This window comes from Bactrocera neohumeralis, chromosome 2, assembly GCF_024586455.1.
Source record: "Bactrocera neohumeralis isolate Rockhampton chromosome 2, APGP_CSIRO_Bneo_wtdbg2-racon-allhic-juicebox.fasta_v2, whole genome shotgun sequence".
Taxonomy (NCBI): Eukaryota; Metazoa; Arthropoda; class Insecta; order Diptera; family Tephritidae; genus Bactrocera; species Bactrocera neohumeralis.
In genome coordinates, this window is record NC_065919.1 from 49400156 (window position 1) to 49420844 (window position 20689).

Consider the following 20689-nt stretch of genomic DNA (forward strand, 5'->3'; position numbering starts at 1 on the left):
ATTTCTTAGTGCTTATGCATATTATTGAATAAAAATATATGTTTATTTGCCAAAGTATGCGCGCTTGAGATGTTTTTCGGCAGATTGATGATGAAATAATATTGTGTAAAATTAATTATTTTTATTTTAAAAAAATTTTGTATTTAAATAATTTTTTATTATAAATTAAAGTAAATGTATGTATGTATGTATGTATGTATGTATGTACATACTTATAACTGTAGGTGTCTAGTGTCTAGTGTATGCACATGCTGAGTGTCAGCGATCTTACTTTAGCTTTTCATTTCGCCTTTCTACGCAGATTCATTCACTTCAAGTGCATCTTAGTTAATTTTAGCTACAACAACAATTATTTCAAAAGCAGTTTATTGCATACGGGTAATAAAATGCTATAGAAAGTATAAAAATAACGTACCCATACATATGTATGTATGTATATAAATCGGTATTTGCAGCTAGATGAACATATATGTACATATGTATGTATGTATATATATAGATGTGTGTATCCTAGTGTCATTATCTATCAGCGGCTTAGCTTATCACATGTCTTGGCACGAATCGGCATTTGCATACATGTGCATACATGCATAGGTTTCTTTATATGGTGACAGTGCAATGTACCTCCATGCAAACAAACACACATACACATATATTATTTTATATGCTTTTGCACTTTTCATTATCATTGCATGACTGTGTGAGTTGCAATAAAAATAAATACAATTTAACATAACAAAAACAACGGGCAACGGGCAACGTGGCGTCGCCATGCTTCGTTGCAAAAATAGATTTTGTCACTGCATCGGAAGTGCCGACAAGCGGCTTAATGAAGTTCTTAAAATAATAATAATTGCAATTAAAATTCATTTATTTTAATTTTAAATGAGCCATACATGACTACATTCATTATTGTAAGTATGTATTTATTTACTTGTTTTCTGATTTTTTAATTAATTTATTTTTTTATAATATAATACTCAAATCATTCTCCAATACAATTTTAAGTACATTTTTTCTAAAAGATATTTTTAAAATTCCTATTTTTTTTTAATTTATTAAAGGTTTTATTTTATGTTTTGTGTGTTTTCTGTATAAATGTCAACTAGTCGCTCAGTTTTGGTGAAATCGGTTTAAAATTTTGCGCACGTCCGTTTCTCCCCAAGAAGCTGCTTATTTGCCGAGTCTCCGAACATATTGTACAGATCGAAATAGTATTGCATATAGCTGTCATACAAACTGACTGATCAAGATCAAGTTTTTATATGAAAACTTTTTTTATTTGAAAAGATGTCTGCATGAAAGTTAGCATAGAGTGTCTTCTAAAGTGAGGCAACAATATGCGGATGTATTACGCCGATCGGTCTACTATAAGATATACATAGCTGCCATACTATCCGACCGATGAAAATCAATTTTTTGTATGTAAACTTTCTTATTTGGGAAGAGTATTATAACTTTGTTGCAAAGTCAATGTTTTTTCTTGTTGTTGTATTTGTTTCTCCACTATTTTACTTAATATTAATCTTTTATTTGTTTAATCTTTTTAAATACACATACACATACATATGTATATGTATATCTTTCTATTTAAACTCCTATAAGTTGACTACATTTTATTTTGCCAACAACACTGCGCCAGCTTGACTTTGGCAATCATTTTTCGCCATTTTCTTTCGGCACTATTTCTGTCTGTTGTTTACTCTATGCGAAATTCTTTAAATTCCCGGGAGCAAATCGGCCTCTACGGTGTTGGCAGCCATGCACTGCTGCCTGCTGCTTCAGCCACTGTCTCAAAGTGCAGAGCTGCGCAAGTGAAACACGTTATTCTATTGCCTTATCTAAAAGTTTGTTTTCAGCCAAGCGCTTTGCCGCTCACACCGACTCGCGCCGTCCATCGCTTGGTGACCTTTAATTGAACTGATTTAGTCTGTTGCTGCAATTTCAATTTCATTTCGTTGATTTTCGTCTAAGGTGCCACTTGAAAGCTGCTTCCTGCTGTTGTTGGCGGTTGTTGTTGCTTCGCTGTTGCTTTTCCCAATTGAGTTGCTTGTGATTGCGCTTACAAAGTCATTTACTCGCCGCTATATTTGCTTGTGTGTGTGTGTGCACTTCTTGCCGAATTCTTTCATTATTTCAGTTTGTGCTTATTTTTTTGTCGCTTTTGCTTTTTTTTTTTGTTTTTGGTGTCTTTTTAGACAAAAATTTCATAATAGAGATTTATGAGCTTTAAATGGTTGGCGTTGCGCGTCACATTCACTTTCGTAGGCAGCCGGCGTAGGTACGCGCTTAATTTACTCGTCAGCGCAAACTTTTGTTTCATTTTTCTTGCATATCCACGAATGTGCGTGTGTGCGTATGCGCGAGTGTGTGTGTTTATGCGTTGCAGAAAAGCTCAAGTGATAAATTGCTATAAACACATACACTTTTTGCCACTATTGTAATTTTGCGGCTTACCAACGCCAACTCGCTGCTCATATGCGAGCATTTGTATGCCCACACACACACATACACGCATACATGCGCATACTTATGGTGTGTAACGCATCTTACGCGCCAACAGCAATCCGACAATCAACGGTGGCAATCTGCGGTTTCTGCCACCAATGGTGTTGCCATTGCCGCCGCGGCTGCTGCTGCTTCCGTGTTGTGTGTTTCGCTTTCTTTCGCTTTTCTTTTCATACATTTTCAATTTACAAATTGGTCAGCTACATGTGGGCAATAAGCACCTGAACTTTATGATGGCATTGATTGCTGCACTGGCGTCGTGATTTACTATTTTAGTGGGTGCAAGCGATGCCAGCGAAGTTTTATTTTTCTTTCGCGGAAATTCCGCTAACGAACGTTACTGTTTAGTGAAAAGCATTTAATTAAGCTTTAATAAAGACGAAATATTTCCTGTCATCAAACAAACAGTCATCGCACTCGCGACTTGTCTCCCACGTCACTGTTGACAATCATAACTTCGAGGTCGTAGATAATTTCGTATAACTTGGAATCAGCATTAATACCAACAACCATGTACCTCGGACTGACCACGCAATTGAGAAGTAAAGTCCTCTCTCGACAAACAAAGACCAAATTCTACAAGTCACTCGTAATCCCCGTTGTTGTTTTTGTAGCGGCATAAAACATTCCTGAAGTAATTTCGGGGAATGATGTCGAGTTGACAGTTCTTGGCCGGATAAAAAACGGGGCTCGTTCCGGTTACTTAAACCCGACTGTCGTGGGAACGGCACCATAAAGTAAGGTGCAAAGCATGGATGATGACAACAACTGATGAGTCGACGTTACGAGTTTTCGAGAGAAAAGTACGATAACTTCCTTTCTGAAAAGATTGTTATACCTTGTGGCAGTTTATTCTGCACGCATATAGGAATCAATTGCTTTACAAAGACACTATCAACCGTCTCTATTTCTTTAGCGTATATGATTCCTGTTTACTGTTGTTCCTAAAGACTTTTATCTGGTTTTCGTGCTAAATCAAAATCGAGGCCAGCCGCTGTTTTTAACCGGTCTTGTAACATGGTACCGAAAGTTGTTATGGTGGAAAATGATTACCTCTCGTCTAGTCGCGAATTCCGTGCGTTGTTCGGCAATCGCTCAATTCAATTTGATGTGTTGCCGTCGGTAAAGCTCGCCCTCCTGTTTCCATGAAGCACTGATTACTTGGCATCATGGATATCCGACTATGCCGGTTATTTCGCTGGTTGGTTAAGGTTAAGTCAAAATGGATCCATTTTTCAACACAATCCGATGCAAAAACGACTTGAAGCAAAATTTCGGTGCAAAAATGTTTTTCAATATATCTTGTCTTCATTTCTTTGCTTTGAATGTATCCGACTGCTTTTCAACGTTTTGAAATGGTTGCTGGAGTAACCCTCAATTTTACGAGCTCTTTTTCTGTTTAACAACAATCCTCATAGAGTAGTAGCTTCTAATTCCACGTCTTCGAACTTTTTTGACAGTTTAAAATGTTCTTCGCTAAAATGCCAAAATCAACACTTTATAAATCGTGCAAACCACTTTTGAACTCCACGCATTAATACTTTTTCAGGCAGAAAGTTTGACATATTTGTGTGAAAAAATTATTTTGTTGTATATGTTGAAAAAGTCGAATAACAGTAGCTTTCCAACTCATATTCACAATATTGGTCCTGATGTCGCTAGCCGGCAGCTCGTTGTAAGCAACATACAAGTTAAACGGCCGATATGGTCGCCTGGATGTCATGAAACGAGGACACAGAAGCTTCAGCCGTGTCAAGATACTACACTTCGAACGATTACCGGATGCCTCTTAATGTCTCCTGTTCAACATTTTCATCTCCAAACAGTCTCTGCTGGGCAGGTTTCATTGAACCCCTCATGTTCGCCGGCCACGGTTCGAACGCCAAAAACTTTAGACGCGCACGGACCGCCATTCACAGTGAAGCCATCAACACCTTCACCAACTCCGTTTCAGTGAATGACGTACTGGAAGTCAAACCTCCACCCATTATAAATGAAGAGCTCGGGTTGCCCCGGTGATCTAGAGTGATCCTTGCGCAACTTCGTTGTGGATGCTGTGGCAGGTTAAACTCCAACTTATCCAAATCAACCTCGACATGCAAAGTATTTGCCCAGTGTGCAGTGAATCCCCGCATGGCTCTTTACATGCCCAGCGAACCCCACTCGTCTAACACCACTCTCCTTATTTTGCGACCAAGTAAAAACAGCATGTTTCTTGGACCTGCCGTTAGATGACTTCGTTGATAACCAACTCTTACCACCCAAACGGGAACTAGATAACCGCTACTAGAACAACAATACTGAGACACTGAAATAATAATCAAGTTACGCCATTTCTTGGCAAAACGAATAAAGCTAGTTATAGACCCAACTATTTCATTATGTCTAATACTAAAAAATCCAACTCAAAAACAAAATCGCAAAGTTATCTCTCCCCACACTTCAAGTATTCAGAGGCGTTGAAAACTTCAAAAGCAACACGAAAACTAGAAATAAATAATGGAAAAAAAATGGAAAAATAAAGTCTACTTATTGACTCTGCCGCCAGGGCTGCCTAGCGGTTAATTTGGCACTGAAATATCACGTGGAACCGACCTCTTTTGCGGATGTACGCTTCTACGCTCAACAAAGCGCACTTGAAGCTGTCGAAGATTACGGACGACGACGACTTCATTAGCAACAACCGTAGAAAATGGCGTGTCCGAAGTCATTAAAAAATAACTAAATTTTTATTGACTGCATTGAAAACCGTGTCTGTATGTATGTGTGCATGCAAGCGGTTGGGCAATTGATATCCTCAAACTGCTGGGCGCCATGAGATAACCAACAAAACGGCGTTGCTGAAATTTATATTGTTGTTGTTGTTGTTGTTGCATTATTGTAGGGCTTGTTGTGCAACGGCATACAGTTACAGCAGCATCGCATCTTGAATTTTTCTTTACTCTTTGCCGTAACTTTGCTGCTTCGTCTAACTACTTAAATGAGCTAACGGTCGTTTGCTTGTTGTTGACTGACTTCCTGTGTCGAAATTTGTATTAAACCGTTGCATTCATCTTTTTAAGTAATTGTGTTTTTTTTTTATTTTTTTGTTATTTTTGTTTTTAAATTTTTTTTTTGTAATTTTTGTTTTTGTATTTTTGGTTATTTTTGTTATTTTTTGTATTTTTGGATAGTTTTGTTTTTGTATTTTTAGATAGTTTTGTTTTTGTTTTTTGGTTATTTTTGTTTCGTATTTTTTAATCTTGTTTTTTTTTATATTTTTTCCTTGACTGTTTGCGCTTACGGCAGTGTTTATGCCTTTTTTCGGCAACTTATTCACGCCAGTCATCGATCATGCACCGTTCGCCTCATTTGTTCATTCATGCATTTAAATGGCCGCCTTGAATCACATTGATATGCTAACTTATTACCGATATGAATTGCTCTTTGAGTTCCATATAAACATATATGTATTTATGTATCTCTTTCCATTTTCTGCCGCACATTTTTCGCTTTTCGGTTTATATTTATAGTTTTGAAATTTTGTTTTCATTTTTTTCCCTCACATTATTGTTATTACACTTATTTTCTCCTAAACGTTCGAACGCCATTCATTTAAAGACGTCTTAAAATGATTTGCTGTTCGTGCAGTAGTCGTCGTCGTTTACAGTTGTGCCAACATTTGTCATTTTAGCCGCATTTGACCCTAATTAACCAATCACCATTATCCGCTAAGAGCCAGCAGTCATCGTTGTCAGTCCGCCATCAATGATGTGGCGCGCTGAGTTTGGGGTTTCTTTTGCATATCAGTTGCCGTTGCTCCGCATCAATTTCGACACCGAAAAAGCAAAATATTTATGTTTTTTTGTTGTGCTGTAAATCAATTTGTTGGTGTTGCAATGCGAAAGTAAGAGTTCGTGGCTACCATTAAGTCAAATTAAAGCAAAATATGATTTTAAAATTGGCGAGTTGAAGTTTTTTTTTCATAGAAAAGTGAAAATTTTTGTACTTTAAATACAGTTTTTAAGATTTTGTTTGAAATTTAATGTCATTAAAAAATATGTATAATGTGTTTTATGCATAGAAATCTTATTAGTGGTTATTAAATGCATTTATTATAAAGGGTTATTCATTTCCAGGTTCCCTACTTTTTTTTCAAAGAAAAAACACATAAGCACACAAACGTTGGCCGTGTCTACGTCTCAGATGGTCCATCCGTTGAGTTCAATTTCGATGACTCGGTCGCGCATTTCGACTGTCTGACTGTAGAACCGCCAATATCGGACCACTATAGCATATAACTCCCATACAAGCTATGATCAGAATCAAGTCTTTGTATGGGAAACTTTTTTAATTGACGATGTATCTTCTCGAAATTTGGCATGGCTAATTGTCCAAAGCTACGCTACAATCTCGAAAGAAATTCTTCGGATCGGACCACTATAGCATATACCTGTCATACAAACTGTACAATCGGAATGAAGTCTTTGTATGGGGAACTCCACTATTTGACGAGGTATCTTCTCGAAATTTGGCATGTCTAATTGTCTAAAACATCGTTAAAATTTCGAAAGAAATTTTTCGGATCGGACGACTATAGCATATAGCTGTCATACAAACTTTACGATCGCAATGAAGTCCTTGTATGGGAAACTCCTTTATTTTACGAGGTATTTTATCGAAATTTGGCATGGCTAATTGTCCAAAGCAACGCTAAAATTTCGAAAGAAATTCTTCGAATCGGACCACTATAGCATATAGCTGCCATACAAACTAACCGTTCATAATAAAGTTCTTGTAAGGGAAACTTTTTTATTTGGCAAGGGTCGTTCATTTTTTTTTGTGTAATTTAAAACAAAATGTTCTATTGTGTAAAACAATTTATATAATTACACATTTTCCATTTTGATTAAATACCTTTTTGCCATCCTTCGGGCAATAGATTGATTCCACGCTCATAAAATTTTTGATCCAAGCTGACAACAAACTGGTGCAAATTTCGCAGAGATCGGATCAAGTAATAGTCCTAAGGTGCCAAATCTGGAGAATATGATGGGTGCGCTAGCACATCCCATTCCGGCGGCAAAAGCTTTTGGCGAGTCATCAAACTTGTCTGAGACCTCGCATTATTTTCCAAGTGAAACACGGCACCTTTTCTATTGACAATTCGGGCCTCTTCTGCATTTTTAACCTTTTGATAGTAAAACAGTCAAATATGCCGAAAATGCTGTTCTCGATTTCCATCTTCGATAGGGCACCAAACAAAAAATATTCCAAAAAAATTTAAGAATATTTTTTTTAAAAAAGCCTTACTATATCAGCTGTTCAAATATATAAAGGAAAAGCGGTTAGGTGTGAAGTTGGCTGCGGAAAAATTCAATAAGTTCCGCTTTTGTCATCAAACGAAATTACTTGATGAACGACCCAAAAATCTTCTCTATAATTGGCATGCATTATTGTCCAAGGCAATGGAATAACCTCCGAATAAATTATTAAAATGGATTTCATTGTTTATTGCTGTCATACAAAGTGAACAACCAAAATCCTGGTCTAATAGCTTCACTGCAGCCGAACTTAACGTGTTTTAATGTTCTAGAAACTTTGTAGCAAAACTTAAAAACATTATCTTGCAAAAAAAAATTGACTTCCAAATTTTTAATTAAACTCGAAAACCAATTCTTGCTTTTTTCCTCTTTTCTAGCAGTAATTTTTAACTACATTCGCTTGTTCTAGTTTGGTAGACATTTGCGCATATATAATAATATGTAACTCTTGTTCTTATTTCACTTTCCTGCTTTATTCACCTGAAAATAATTGATTTATCTTATCATAAATTAACTTGGAGAACTGACTTATCAGGAATATTTGGTTTTCCTTTCACCACCGCGGCAATAAAATAATATGCATATTGATGAACTTGGATAATATACATATGTACATATATACACATATTTATATCAATGCTACGTTAGGGTGGGTGCAATTTTCATTATTATGATTGTTTTAAATTTTAAAAATTACTTCTTACCGCAAAGTAGGTTGTAAAAATAAATAAAAAAAAAATAAAATTAATATAAAAAAAATTAAAATTAAAAACTAAAATAAAATTAATAGTAAAATAAAATTAATAATAAAAAATAATATAAAAAAATTAAAATTAATAAAAAAAAAATTAATATTATAATAAAAAAATAAAATTAATAATAAATAAATAAAATTTAATGCGTCAGTAATAAGAATCTTGTTTTTAATTTCATTTACATTCTAGACTTTTATATAACTGCTCTCATTTTGAATATGCAAATATTTGTCTATTTCACTAATTTCTCTGCTTCACTCTTCTGCATATTTGATATGCTGCTATAAATCCGCCAGACTCTGAAATAATACAGCTGTTACTAACTATTTCCCCCACACTCATTCTCACCTCACCTGTCTATTGCTTTATTATATAATTGCACGCGAAAAATGTTGCTTTCTTATCACACACATACATTGAGCGTATGTGTTCACAAATAACGGTACACTATATATACAAACCACGTATCCGCCGATTTACAATCATGCAGATAATTTTTACATAAACTCATCAACGCTTTTGGAATTTTGTGATAGTCATAAACATACAATAACAATTTACCATCCCCCTGCCCGAGCACCTTGCCGCTTGCGCTCCACCTTATCGCCTTACATCAGCCGTTTAATGTTTTTTATTGCTGTTATTGTAGTGTTGGTTGTTGTTGTTGCTTGAAGTGCTGATATGACTATAAATTAATTTCGTACTTTTGTCTGCATGTGTGTGTGTGTGTGTGAATGCTTATCAGGTGGGTAGGCCACGCCACTTGTCGCTCATTTTGCTCGTCGACACTTGCCTTTAGCGTTTTACTTTTTGCAATCAACCGCTGTTTTTTATCAAAAACTAGCTTATGTAAAACAAAAACAATTTGTTATTGAATTTTTTGCTGTTAGCGACATTACCTTGAGAGCCGGAAAATATGCGCGAAGCGCATTCTTGTGGTTTCTTTAACAAACAAAAACAATAATAATAAACCCAAACGTTTGCTGAAAGTCCAATTGATAACGGCAAGTCTGAAGTCATATTATATATTTATGTATGAGCAAAAATATTCGTCAAATTTTAATTTTTTTTAACAAAACCACAAGTAAATTTTAGAAATTTGTTTAGATTTTTTAGAAATCTTAAAAAAATATATTTAAAAAAATATTAATAAAATTTTTTGCTGAATTAAAAATGTTTTGAAACATATTCCAGTTCCGATTTCGATATTGGCTGGTTAACAAAGGAAGTATTAGATGAAAAGAAATATTGAATACTTAAGCCAAGATCCGTTTAGATCCTCATAACCTCGCGACAAAGTCGTGAAGTAACAATCTAGGTTAGCTGAATACGCCTTTGTGGTGCCATGATCACATAAATATTGACCAAGAAGCGCTTTAAGAGCTGATTTTTCGCAAATTAAAACTAATTCAAAGATTTTGTTTTGAAAAAGAAAAACAATATTTTTCCTAACTCTCTTCCCGATGCAAAATAAAACCCTAAGCTACTCTTATGGTAGATCTCCGTAACTTTGAACAAGTTACTTGGCTGGAATACGAGTATATACATCGTGAGTGAAGCTTAAAAATTGGAGATGAGTCAAAAATATATGTGTATGTGCATCTGATACGTTTCAAGACTGAATGTTCTTTTAAAATGTTCATCCATACAATGTTAACGAGGCATTGACTCCACTAAACCTTGGCAGATGTCCTTTGGAATATGATTCCATTCTTGTTTATCCTTTTCATATAATTCTTGGAAATTTCCAACTTTATGGGAACGCACTCTTTCTTCAAAAAAGTCCAAAGATTTTCGATTTGGCTTAAGTCCGGCTTGCACGAAGGCCAGTCTAAGAGGGTCACCACGTTTTCTTGAAACCATTGTTTTGTACCACGCGCAGTATGTTTCAAGTCGTTATCTTGCTGGTAAATCCACGTTACGGGCATATAGTTATCAGGATACATATGTGACCTGGTCTACGGAAAGGGGGCTTAGGTGTCAAAAAAAGAAGAACAATTAATGAGATAACGAGAAACTGACGAAACGAGTTGTTTCTGTTTCCCAGAAAACTAGTTTTCGCACTTTAGCTCCCTTTTCGTAGACCAAGTCACATATGGTAACATTGCGTTGTCCATGATTGACACGTATTTGAACTTTTTTACAAATAGGCGCAACACCTCGCCACGACATGGCACTCCAAGTCATTATACAGCCGCCACCATGTTTTAAAGTTAGCTTAGGGTATTTGGGGTTTAACTCTTTGCTTAGAGGCCTGTGAACATAAGTTTTTCCATTTGAAGGAATCCTATTTATCTTGCTTTCATCGGAAAATAATACCTTTTTCCACTATTTTGCTGTCCAATGGCGGTATTTCTTTGCAGACTCTAAAGGGGCTCCTTCGATTGCGTTCAGAGTGTAATGGCTTCTTCTTTGAAACTCTTCCAAATAGTCCTGCCTCGCGTAATCGTCTTTTTACGGTATCTACAGATGTTGTATGTGGGTTTACACGAATTTGATTTGCCGTCTTGTGGGGATCCTTTTTTGACTCGCGGATAATTAACTCGTCCTCCCGAAGAGTCGATATCGGACCTCTCTTCTTTCTTGGAATTTGTTTTGTCGCTATATTCTTGTTGAAATATCTAACAGCATTAACTCCTAACTCTATCCGTTTGAAGAAATTTAGGGTCTTTGCAATGTCTCCGTAAGATTTCCCATTCTTGTGCAACTGTACGATAACAGCCCTAGTGTCTTCATCACGAGGCTTGTGCTTACCCATTTTTTATTCACTTAAATTATTTAATTCCTTAATAGTAACCTATTTCAATAAAAATATAAATATTTACTTACCTAAACACAACTAATTTATAAGAAATCTTAAGGGGTTATTCTGGTCTAGAAGCATGAATTTCAGGTAATTTTTAAAGTGTCGTAAAAATGGCAATTAATATTTTTACCATCCATTTTTTTTATTAGTTATTTGTTAATTTTAGAAGAGTACAGAAAAAAATTAAAAACTAAAAAAAGTAAAAAATTTCAAAAATTATGAGCTGACGAAGTGGGGGGTCTCTAAAAATTTCCACGTGACCATACCCATGATTTCAACCCTCCTAGTTATCTGAAACAAAAATGGCCGGAATTACGGAAAAGTGGGAAAAATTTTTTTCACAAAATGGCGACTGCCTGAAAAAAAAAGTTTTTTTGGTTCACTTTTTCTGACTATTTCGAATTTTTTAAAAATAATAAAAATAAAAATTTGGGGATGGGGCTAGTTCCAACAATAGACAAGCCTATAAAGAAGACTCTATAAAAATTTCAAGTAAATCGGTCCAGTAGAACCTGAGAAATCGTGGGTATCGTTTCGAAAAAGTCAGTTTTGAGAAAAACGCATTTAAAGTTTCGCGTAAAGTCTTTTCTTCGATTAGTTCCGGCCGAACCAGTTTGGATGCCGGGTCAGAAAAATGCCCATATCTCCGAAAATAATTTGATTTTTAAAAAATCCTCTTGTACACATATTCTTGAATAGTTAAACTTTGAAAATATAAAAAAAAATTTCGATTTTTTTAAATTTCTAGACCAGAATACCCCTTTAAGAATTCAACACTCGTTGGTAATCATATGCACGACAGTTTTACTCACTATTGCATAAAAGACCTCAACTAGTTCAGAATAACGGGATTTTTGCAAAAAAAAAAATCGACAGCTAAGTCTGACCATACTTTCATAGAAGAGATTTTAAAATAAAATTCTATTTTTAAAAATTTTACAGAAATGAGCATTTAATTTATAGCGACAAGTCGTTGTTAATTAGTTGCATGCATCTGGGCATACATATTTTTATGTTTTTTTTTATTGATTTTTGTTTGGAACTATAATATGACATTCATTATGTCTTCAGCTTAAAATTTTGTAGTGACAGATTGGCATTTCCTTAAGTCAATAATTTTGTGCGCTCATATTTTTTTTTATAAAATGATTTCAAACGACTATAAAACGTCTATTAACCCACTTGTTTAAATGTGTGTTGATATGTATGTATGTAGGCTTTCCCAACCAGCAATCTCGCTTCGATTATCGCCAAATACGCACAATTTCGTAGCAAATAAATTTTGACAACTCGTGATAGTCACCTGTTACGTACACGTTATTCCACTATTTCGGTTGTGTTACGTCAAACACGTTGAACCAAAGTCAATCGCTCAATCGGGTAAGCAGCTTGTTAGCTTACACTTTTCATTTAGCTGATAAGCAAATCACTACCAAATTGAGATAATGTGGCTGAATCGCAAGTGTTTACTTTGTCACTTAGATTGAAGCACTTATGCGCTAACGATATCAATAAATTGCCATTTTATATACATATTTATCATATGTACATACTACATACATATACATATATGTATATGTAGTACACTCCAAATCATGCAACAACAAATTAAATATTTAACAAACTTGTCATTATCAGCATGAAACGGCAATTTGAAGTGTCGTCAAGACAACAGAAAAAGTATGCCCCTAACCTTCAATATGTTTTTCAAGCGCAGCTCGCTGCGAAAAGCGAGCGCTTGCTACTGCGCTCTGCGTTCTCTCGTGATCACTTAATTGATTTGCATTTACTTTTTAATGGCCCGAAAAAGTCACTAACTTCTCACACACCCAAACGCATACATAAACATTTTGACATTCACACACAAACAACAACAATGCTGTTGTTGTTGTTGTTAAGGTGTTTCGTTTGATCACGTGGTGTTGAACTTTTTGCTGTTCGCTCGCAAAGCAGTTTATTTTCAATTTTCCCGTTCATTTCGAATATTTGCTGAAAATGTTTGCGTATTCATTAAGCGCTATCACTAGCGTTTAATTAGCGCATTTAGTTGTTAATTAATGTGTAAATATTTATTTTCATAGTCAATGTTATAATCGTTGTTGTTATTGTGTTATGATGGCAATGAAAATTTCAAAATTGTTTGTGTTCATTTTTGAGTTTGTGGAAACATTCCGACCCACTACTTCGCCACTCCAATTGTAATTAGATAATTCATTTATTGTTATTATTGTTCTTATGTTTTTCATGTTCTTATGTGCGAAGGTGTTATTGTTTTAATATGTTTGAATAGCGATAACGAGCCTGACCATACAATGTATACATTGTACTACAATTGTTTTTGTGTTAACAGCTAATTTTCCAGTTGTTTGCTTATCCAATTATACAACTTAATTGTCTAGCATAAAAAGGCTATGCGTATCTATTTAAATAATGTATTGGAGTGTTACTCGACTATAACCGCGTAAGCGGTGTCTACGCCAGTAAAGAAGGGAAGTGGCGTATTTATTTGTGGAGACTGAGAAAAATAGTGTAGGCTAATTATTCTCGATGTGTTCTTCGCCTTAAGTTTTGATCTATGCTATGTATGCGAGAGTTGTCACAAGTCCCCATGAGTTCAAGTGTTTAAACACTCATAAATACATATATATGTACATATCTCAATGGCATTTCGAAGTGTATCCTTAGACTTCTCAAGGCTTCAAAGAAAGGTTATAGAACAAATAAAGATAGCATGACAGGATTTCTCACTCTAGAATTTTAATTTCGGAAATTGTAAATAAAACGCAAAATATTTAATTATTCATCAATATTTATTTTGTCGCCTTTAAAGTAATCGCCACCAGATGTAATACACTTTACCAAAGATTTTTCCAGTCCTCGAAACACATAAACAATTTTTGGAAAGGCCTTCAGCTTCTTCCAAGAATTTTGTTTTATCTCTTCGATCGGCTGAAACGAGTTCCATGAGTTCTCAAGTAAACGCCTTAATTCGGCCAAATATAACTAATTATTCACCGTATGTTCCTCCGGAACAAACCCCATGCCACATCGGCAGTTATAATGCTCTCCATGTATGTGGGATCGGAATTCGCACGATCAAGCGTGTCCAAAGTGACTTGTTAACGGTACTCTTTTTGAAGGAAATTCAGCTTTATCGGGACGAGTCGAGCACTAACGCGTTTCATACCCAAAACTTCCACCAAAATCATTCGAACGGACTTTCTTGCCATCTCTCTAACACTTTTAATATTTTCATCAGTTGAAGAGGTCGTCCAGAACGAGGCATCTCTTCAACGATCTATCGATCGTCTTTGAAGGCTTTGTACCACTCGTCGGCTTGTGTTTTTGATAAAACTAAATCACCGTAAGCCCTTTCCAACCGAGGTCTACCGACTTAAGCAGCTGCTGTAAACAAACTGGATGACAGATCGCGCTCATATTTGGCATAGTAATTAAGGACAGTCCTACCAACTTATATTTTTTTGAAATACCGTTTACCCGGGAAATTTAAATTACATACAGCTGTGTTCATGAAAATGGTAGTGGTGGTGGGTTCTAACTATAAAACAAAATACGAGTTAAAAATAGAAACTATGAATTCAATAACATTTAAAAGTAATATTAGTATTTTTTGCCTACTTCGTTGAAGGGAAAAATGAAAAAAAATCCAGTTAAGCCTTTGTTTTAGTACGTCCATACACCGAAGTTGCATAGAGTCTATTACAACCTGACAACCCTTCATGGGGACTTGGCTCATTCAAAACGAGCAAAACTACCATTCTTCTAGACGGATTACTGTTTTTACAACTCATTTAACATCTACAAGATAGTGGTCTGAGTCAATTTTCGGGCCTTGGAGCGTAAGCAAGTCTAAAACACTGGAGATGTGTCTTACGTCTGTTACGACATGATCGATGTGGTTGGTGGCTTTTCTATCAGGAGATAGCCAGATAGCTTGTTGAATTTTTCTATGCTGGAATCTAGTATTACAGATAGTGATATTTCGGGCCCCGACGAAGTCTATCAGACTCAACCCATTTGGGGAAGACCTTCTTTGCTCACCCTGGCGTTAAAGTCCCTCAGTCCTTGTCCCGTCCATCGCATTTCTTGGACGGCGGTGATGTCAGCCATTGGTTTTTTGCGTGGCGGGTCCCAAACCAAGCGCACAACCCTGGAGAGTGATTTTTCGCCTTCTCACTTTAGCTCGCTTTAAACGGATGTTTTTTGATTACCCAGAGGATACTTGGTCTAAGACCGGAAGTTGTAAGCTGCTTGAGCCATATATAAAAGAATCGTTTCTGGTCACTTCCAAGTGGGTAACACTCAAAAAAACTTTCCCCATTTACGTCACTTGGCTCCATCATCCTGCTGACACTTTAGGCTTAATAAAAATGGAGCGTTACACGATAGAACAGCGTGTCTTCATTACTGATTGGTAAGAAATTACAAAATTGCGAGGCGGCACGTCCAAATTGAAAGCGTAAGAAAGTAAAATGCCAAACAAAGGCAATTAATATTTTTGCTAATTTTAGAAGAGTACAGAAAAAAATTAAAATCTAAAAAAAGTAAAAAAGTTCAAAAATTATGAGCTGACGAGGTGGGGGGTCTCTAAAAATTTCCTCGTGACCATACCTTATTTCAACCATATCCTGAAAAAAAAAAAAGATTATTAATCTAGAATAATGTCGCAATGGCCGGAACTACGGAAAAGTGGGAAAATTTTTTTTTCACAAAATGGCGACTGCCTGAAAAAAAGTTTTTTTGGATCACTTTTTCTGACTATTTCGAATTTTTTAAAAATAATAAAAATAAAAATTTGGGGATGGGGCTAGTTCCAACCATAGACAAGCTTATAAAGAAGACTCTATACAAATTTCAAGTAAATCGGTCCAATAGAACCTGAGAAATCGTGGGTATCGTTCCTAAAAAGTCAGTTTTGAGAAAAACGCGTTTAAAGTTTAGGAGACAATTCTAGTGAACACGGACGCCACGTCACAAAATCGGCTGTATCTCCGAAAATAAGTCGAATTTTGAAAAATCCTTCCAATGTCATATTTTTGAAAGTCTACATTTTCAAGATATGCAAAGAAAAAATCGATTTTTTCAAAATCCTAGACAAGAATACCCCCTTAATAGTGATATCAGCAATTTCCGTATTTTTCTGTCAAATGCACTTTAGAAAGTAAACTTTATTTCTAGCATTATATATTATATAGAACGATTTAGCAAATTTATCATTCCTTATTCCATAAAGTCGGGTAAAATTTTCTCCTGTAACTGCTGTTTTTTTAAATATCATTACTTTTATATTAATAATTTTTTTTTATTTTCATTGCAGATTTCTCATTCAACGCCAACTTAATTGTGTGCTTCCAATAATATTTCCAAACAATAAACTGGTTTTCCATGCACTTTTCGTAAACTGCATGCGAGTTGAATGACAAAAAAGTAATAAATAACAAAAAGAAAATCAAAAAATAATTTTAAACAAAAAAGCCTGCAAGCAAAAATAATCGATAATTTCACAAAACGTCAAATGTGCAAATGATAAATATTTACAGTTGAAACTGCGCGACTGTGAGGAAATAAGAAAATAATTACACAAAAAATGGTGTTGACACAAAAATATTTATTTATCTAATAAAAGCGACCACAACAACCACGGCTATAAGTGCAAAAGGTGTGCTCCATTAAGACGGCGAAACCTTATAATAAATGATTACCCTGTATTTCTATTCGAAAATCGTTGTTGTTTCAAAAATCAATCGATTTGCCTGCGTTTGTGTGTGCCTATAAATCAATTTCGTTCATTTTTGTTTCAAATTTCCGTTGAAGTTAATCAAAATTTTTTCCTGTTAATAAATTAGTGCGTGTCTAGGCAGCGATTCACAATTGACGTTAACGCGCGTTACGTCGCCTAAACGCTACGCGTCGCGTCGTCTTGTGCACACACGATTAGTGCGTGCGTGCGTACGAAATACCGTTACCGTTTGAGGCAGCTTCCAACGGCACACAAACAACATAGAAAGCGATATTTGTGCGCTGCACCTGAGTTCGTCGCCTCGTCGATTCCACGTTTCGTCATCGATCGCGTACGCAGCTGCACAGTGTTTGCCGACGGTGATGAGTTTTAGTTCCTACGCGCTGTCAAATATTCATCACAGCTGATAGTGATGAATCCGAATCAACACAGTGGGCCCGGTCCACCGTCAGCGTTAGTGACAACAAAATCAACAACAACAACTGCAATGAATACAACAGCAACAGTGGCACAGCATAATTCCTCGTTTATGGGCGTCGGTAGCGTGGGAGCTGGTGCGGGCCCGGGTGCTTGCGGCATGGTTGGCATCGATCAAGTTGACGCCTCCATTATGGCATCAAAGACATATGCAACAAAATGTGCGACAATGCCATCACCAACAACAACAACAGCAGCTGCAACAACAACTTCATATGGCGGTATGAAGAGTGCTTACGCGGTTGCAACAAATGGTGGTGGTGGTTACGTTGCCAACGCGCCCGCTGCAATGACCAACGGTCAGCACACCAATAACAGCAACAGCAGCAGCAATAACAATAGCAACGGTGGTAGTAGTAATTGTAATGGCGGTAGTGCTAATGTTGGCAACGTTACTGTGCATAATCATGCGACTGCGCCGCCGGTTGCACGTACCATCTCGTCCGATCGTTTGGTGACAGGGCCATCGTGCAAAGCTCTAAGAACTGCGGTGTCAGCGCTCTACTCTGTGGATGATTTTGTCAAGGAGAAAATTGGCTCTGGATTCTTCTCCGAAGTGTTTAAGGTGAGTGTGCAAAAACAAATATATTCATATTAAATAAAAAATATCAGCAAAAAAATAGAACGGGGGGAAAAAATAAAAGTGAAAAACATGCGAAATAGAAAAAAATACATTTATTACAATCGAAATAAAACCTGATAACAAAATTAAAAAATATTCAACTTAAAAAATTAAATAAGGCTGAAAAAATAAATAAAATGGGAAATAATAAAAATTTAATAAAATTAAAAAATAAATAAAAAATTATAATATAAAACTAAAAAAATATACTAAAATAGGTCTACAATAAAATAAATTAAACAAAAAAAAATAGAAAATCTGAATATAATAAAATACTTAACTAATAAAAAATAAGTAAATTTCATAATTACTTGTTCTTATACAAAATACTAAATCTTAAAATAAAATAAAAAATTATAAAAACTTTAATAATATTTAAAAAAATTAGAAAAGGTAATAAAAATATAATAAAAAACTCTCAAAAATAAAAATAACAGAAACAAAATATATAAAACAAAATGGGAAATACATAAAATAATTTTGATAAAAGTAAAAAGCAAAAAACTTAAATGAGTTTTCAAGAATTAACATTAAAAAAATGGGAATAAAACAATTAAACTCAAAAAACCAAGAGTTAAAGTGGCAAAAATGTAAAATAATATGTATGTACATACATATGTATAAATAAATAAACCAACAACAAAATAATAACAAATGTTTTTTCTTAATTTTGTAACTTTTTTTTTTTTGCCCAGTCGAATGAGTTTTTGCTGGAGCCTAAGCCCAGCCTAGTCAGCGTATTCGTTGAATTTTTATGCTCTTAACTATATCTTTGTCGCCGTGTAACACATACAGTTCGTGGTTTCATCTTCTTCGATACTCATCACTCACGCGGGTCTAAAAAGCTTGCGAAAAACAGTTCTTTCGAAAGCTGCAAGTGCTTTCTCATCTCGGGTCGTCAACGTCCACGTTTATGCACTCTAAATAGGACGGGGATAATGAGTGACTTATTGAGTGTAATATTTATTCGTCGAGAAAGGGATCTGCTTCTCAATTGCCTACCAATCCCAAATTAGCACCTGTTGGCAAAATATATTCGGCGCTTGGAGTTCGGCTTGGATCATTCGTGAAATTTATGCTGGTTCCGAGATCCCAAAACTAGCAGTTTTGCCCCTTTGAAACTAAAAAATAATAAAATAAGAAATATACAAAATAATATTAATAAAATCGAATTAAAACCATTAAACAAAAAAAAATGATAACAAAATAATAGAAAAATAAAAGTAAAAAAATACAGAAATATATGTATATAAATCAATAAACTAACAAAAAACTAAAATTAAAATAAACAAAAATAAAATACCATTCAAACGAAAAAAAAAATTTGAGAAATAAAAATAATCAAATAAATGTAAAAAAATAGTTAATTAAATTATTAAAAATTTTGAAAAAAAGATTAAAAATGAGAAATACCAAAAAACAAACTTTATAAAAATCTATTAAATTAAAAAAAGAACTATTAAATCAAAAGAAAAATAAGAATTAAGGAAAAATATATGTGAAATATACTATTTATATGGGAATATACATACATATGTACATATATATATATAAATACACTCATAGCAAAAAAATAATATTTTTTTTCATAATTATATTCACATACTTGTGTGCATATTAAAAAATTATTAAAAAGTTCAATTAAACCGAAATAAAAACAATTAAATTGAAAATGGGAACTAAAATAATAAAAAATTTAATATAATAAATATGCATGACATTACTAACAATAAGAGTATTAAATTTATTTAACTTTATATTTTATTAATAACGTAATTTAAAACAAAAAATAAAATAAAATATATTTCGAAATGGAAATTATAATATAAATAAACATTTTTTAAACCCGAAATAAAGGGAGTATTAAACAAAAAAAAGAACTGGAAAAATAAAAAAAAAATATATGTCTGAATAAATCAACTAATAACAAACTAATAAGAAATAATAAAAAAATATTTTTTTCCAAAATTTTATATTATAAATTTATTAAAAATCGTAATAAAAGAGCATTAAACAAAAAAAACGAAAATTGGAGAAAGAAAAAAAATAAAAAAATTTATTATAATATATTAAAAATTTATATAATAATTCAACTTAAAAATAATTTTTTTTAGAATATTGCATTATAAAAACAAAATAAAAAATATTTTTTTTTTCAGATTTTTATATCATGAAACTAAAAAATAATAAAATAAAATTTAAAAAAAATTTAAAAATTTAATATTCTAATATTTTTTATTTTAAATTGGGAAAATATAGTTAAAAATTAAATAAAATATATATGTGTCTGAATAAATAAATTAGCGGATTAAAAAATTAAATTTATATCTTAATGAATTAACTACCAGATAAAAATATTTTTATTTCAGAATTTTGTATATAGAATACATATGTATAATATATATGTAAAATATATACATAAATATAAAGTGCAAAAAAATTTAATTAAATGAAAAA

At 34.0% G+C, this 20689-nt stretch overlaps 1 protein-coding gene across 1 annotated transcript in view; it reads left to right on the forward strand.

Annotated features, from left to right (window-relative positions):
- Positions 1-20689, forward strand: part of LOC126750937 (uncharacterized) — a 179451-nt gene that overhangs the window by 3251 nt on the left and 155511 nt on the right. The window contains exon 2 of the mRNA XM_050460781.1: positions 16711-18175. Within this exon, the coding sequence (XP_050316738.1) occupies positions 17546-18175 (630 nt within the window). The 5' untranslated portion in view covers positions 16711-17545. The remainder of the gene's footprint in view (positions 1-16710; positions 18176-20689) is intronic.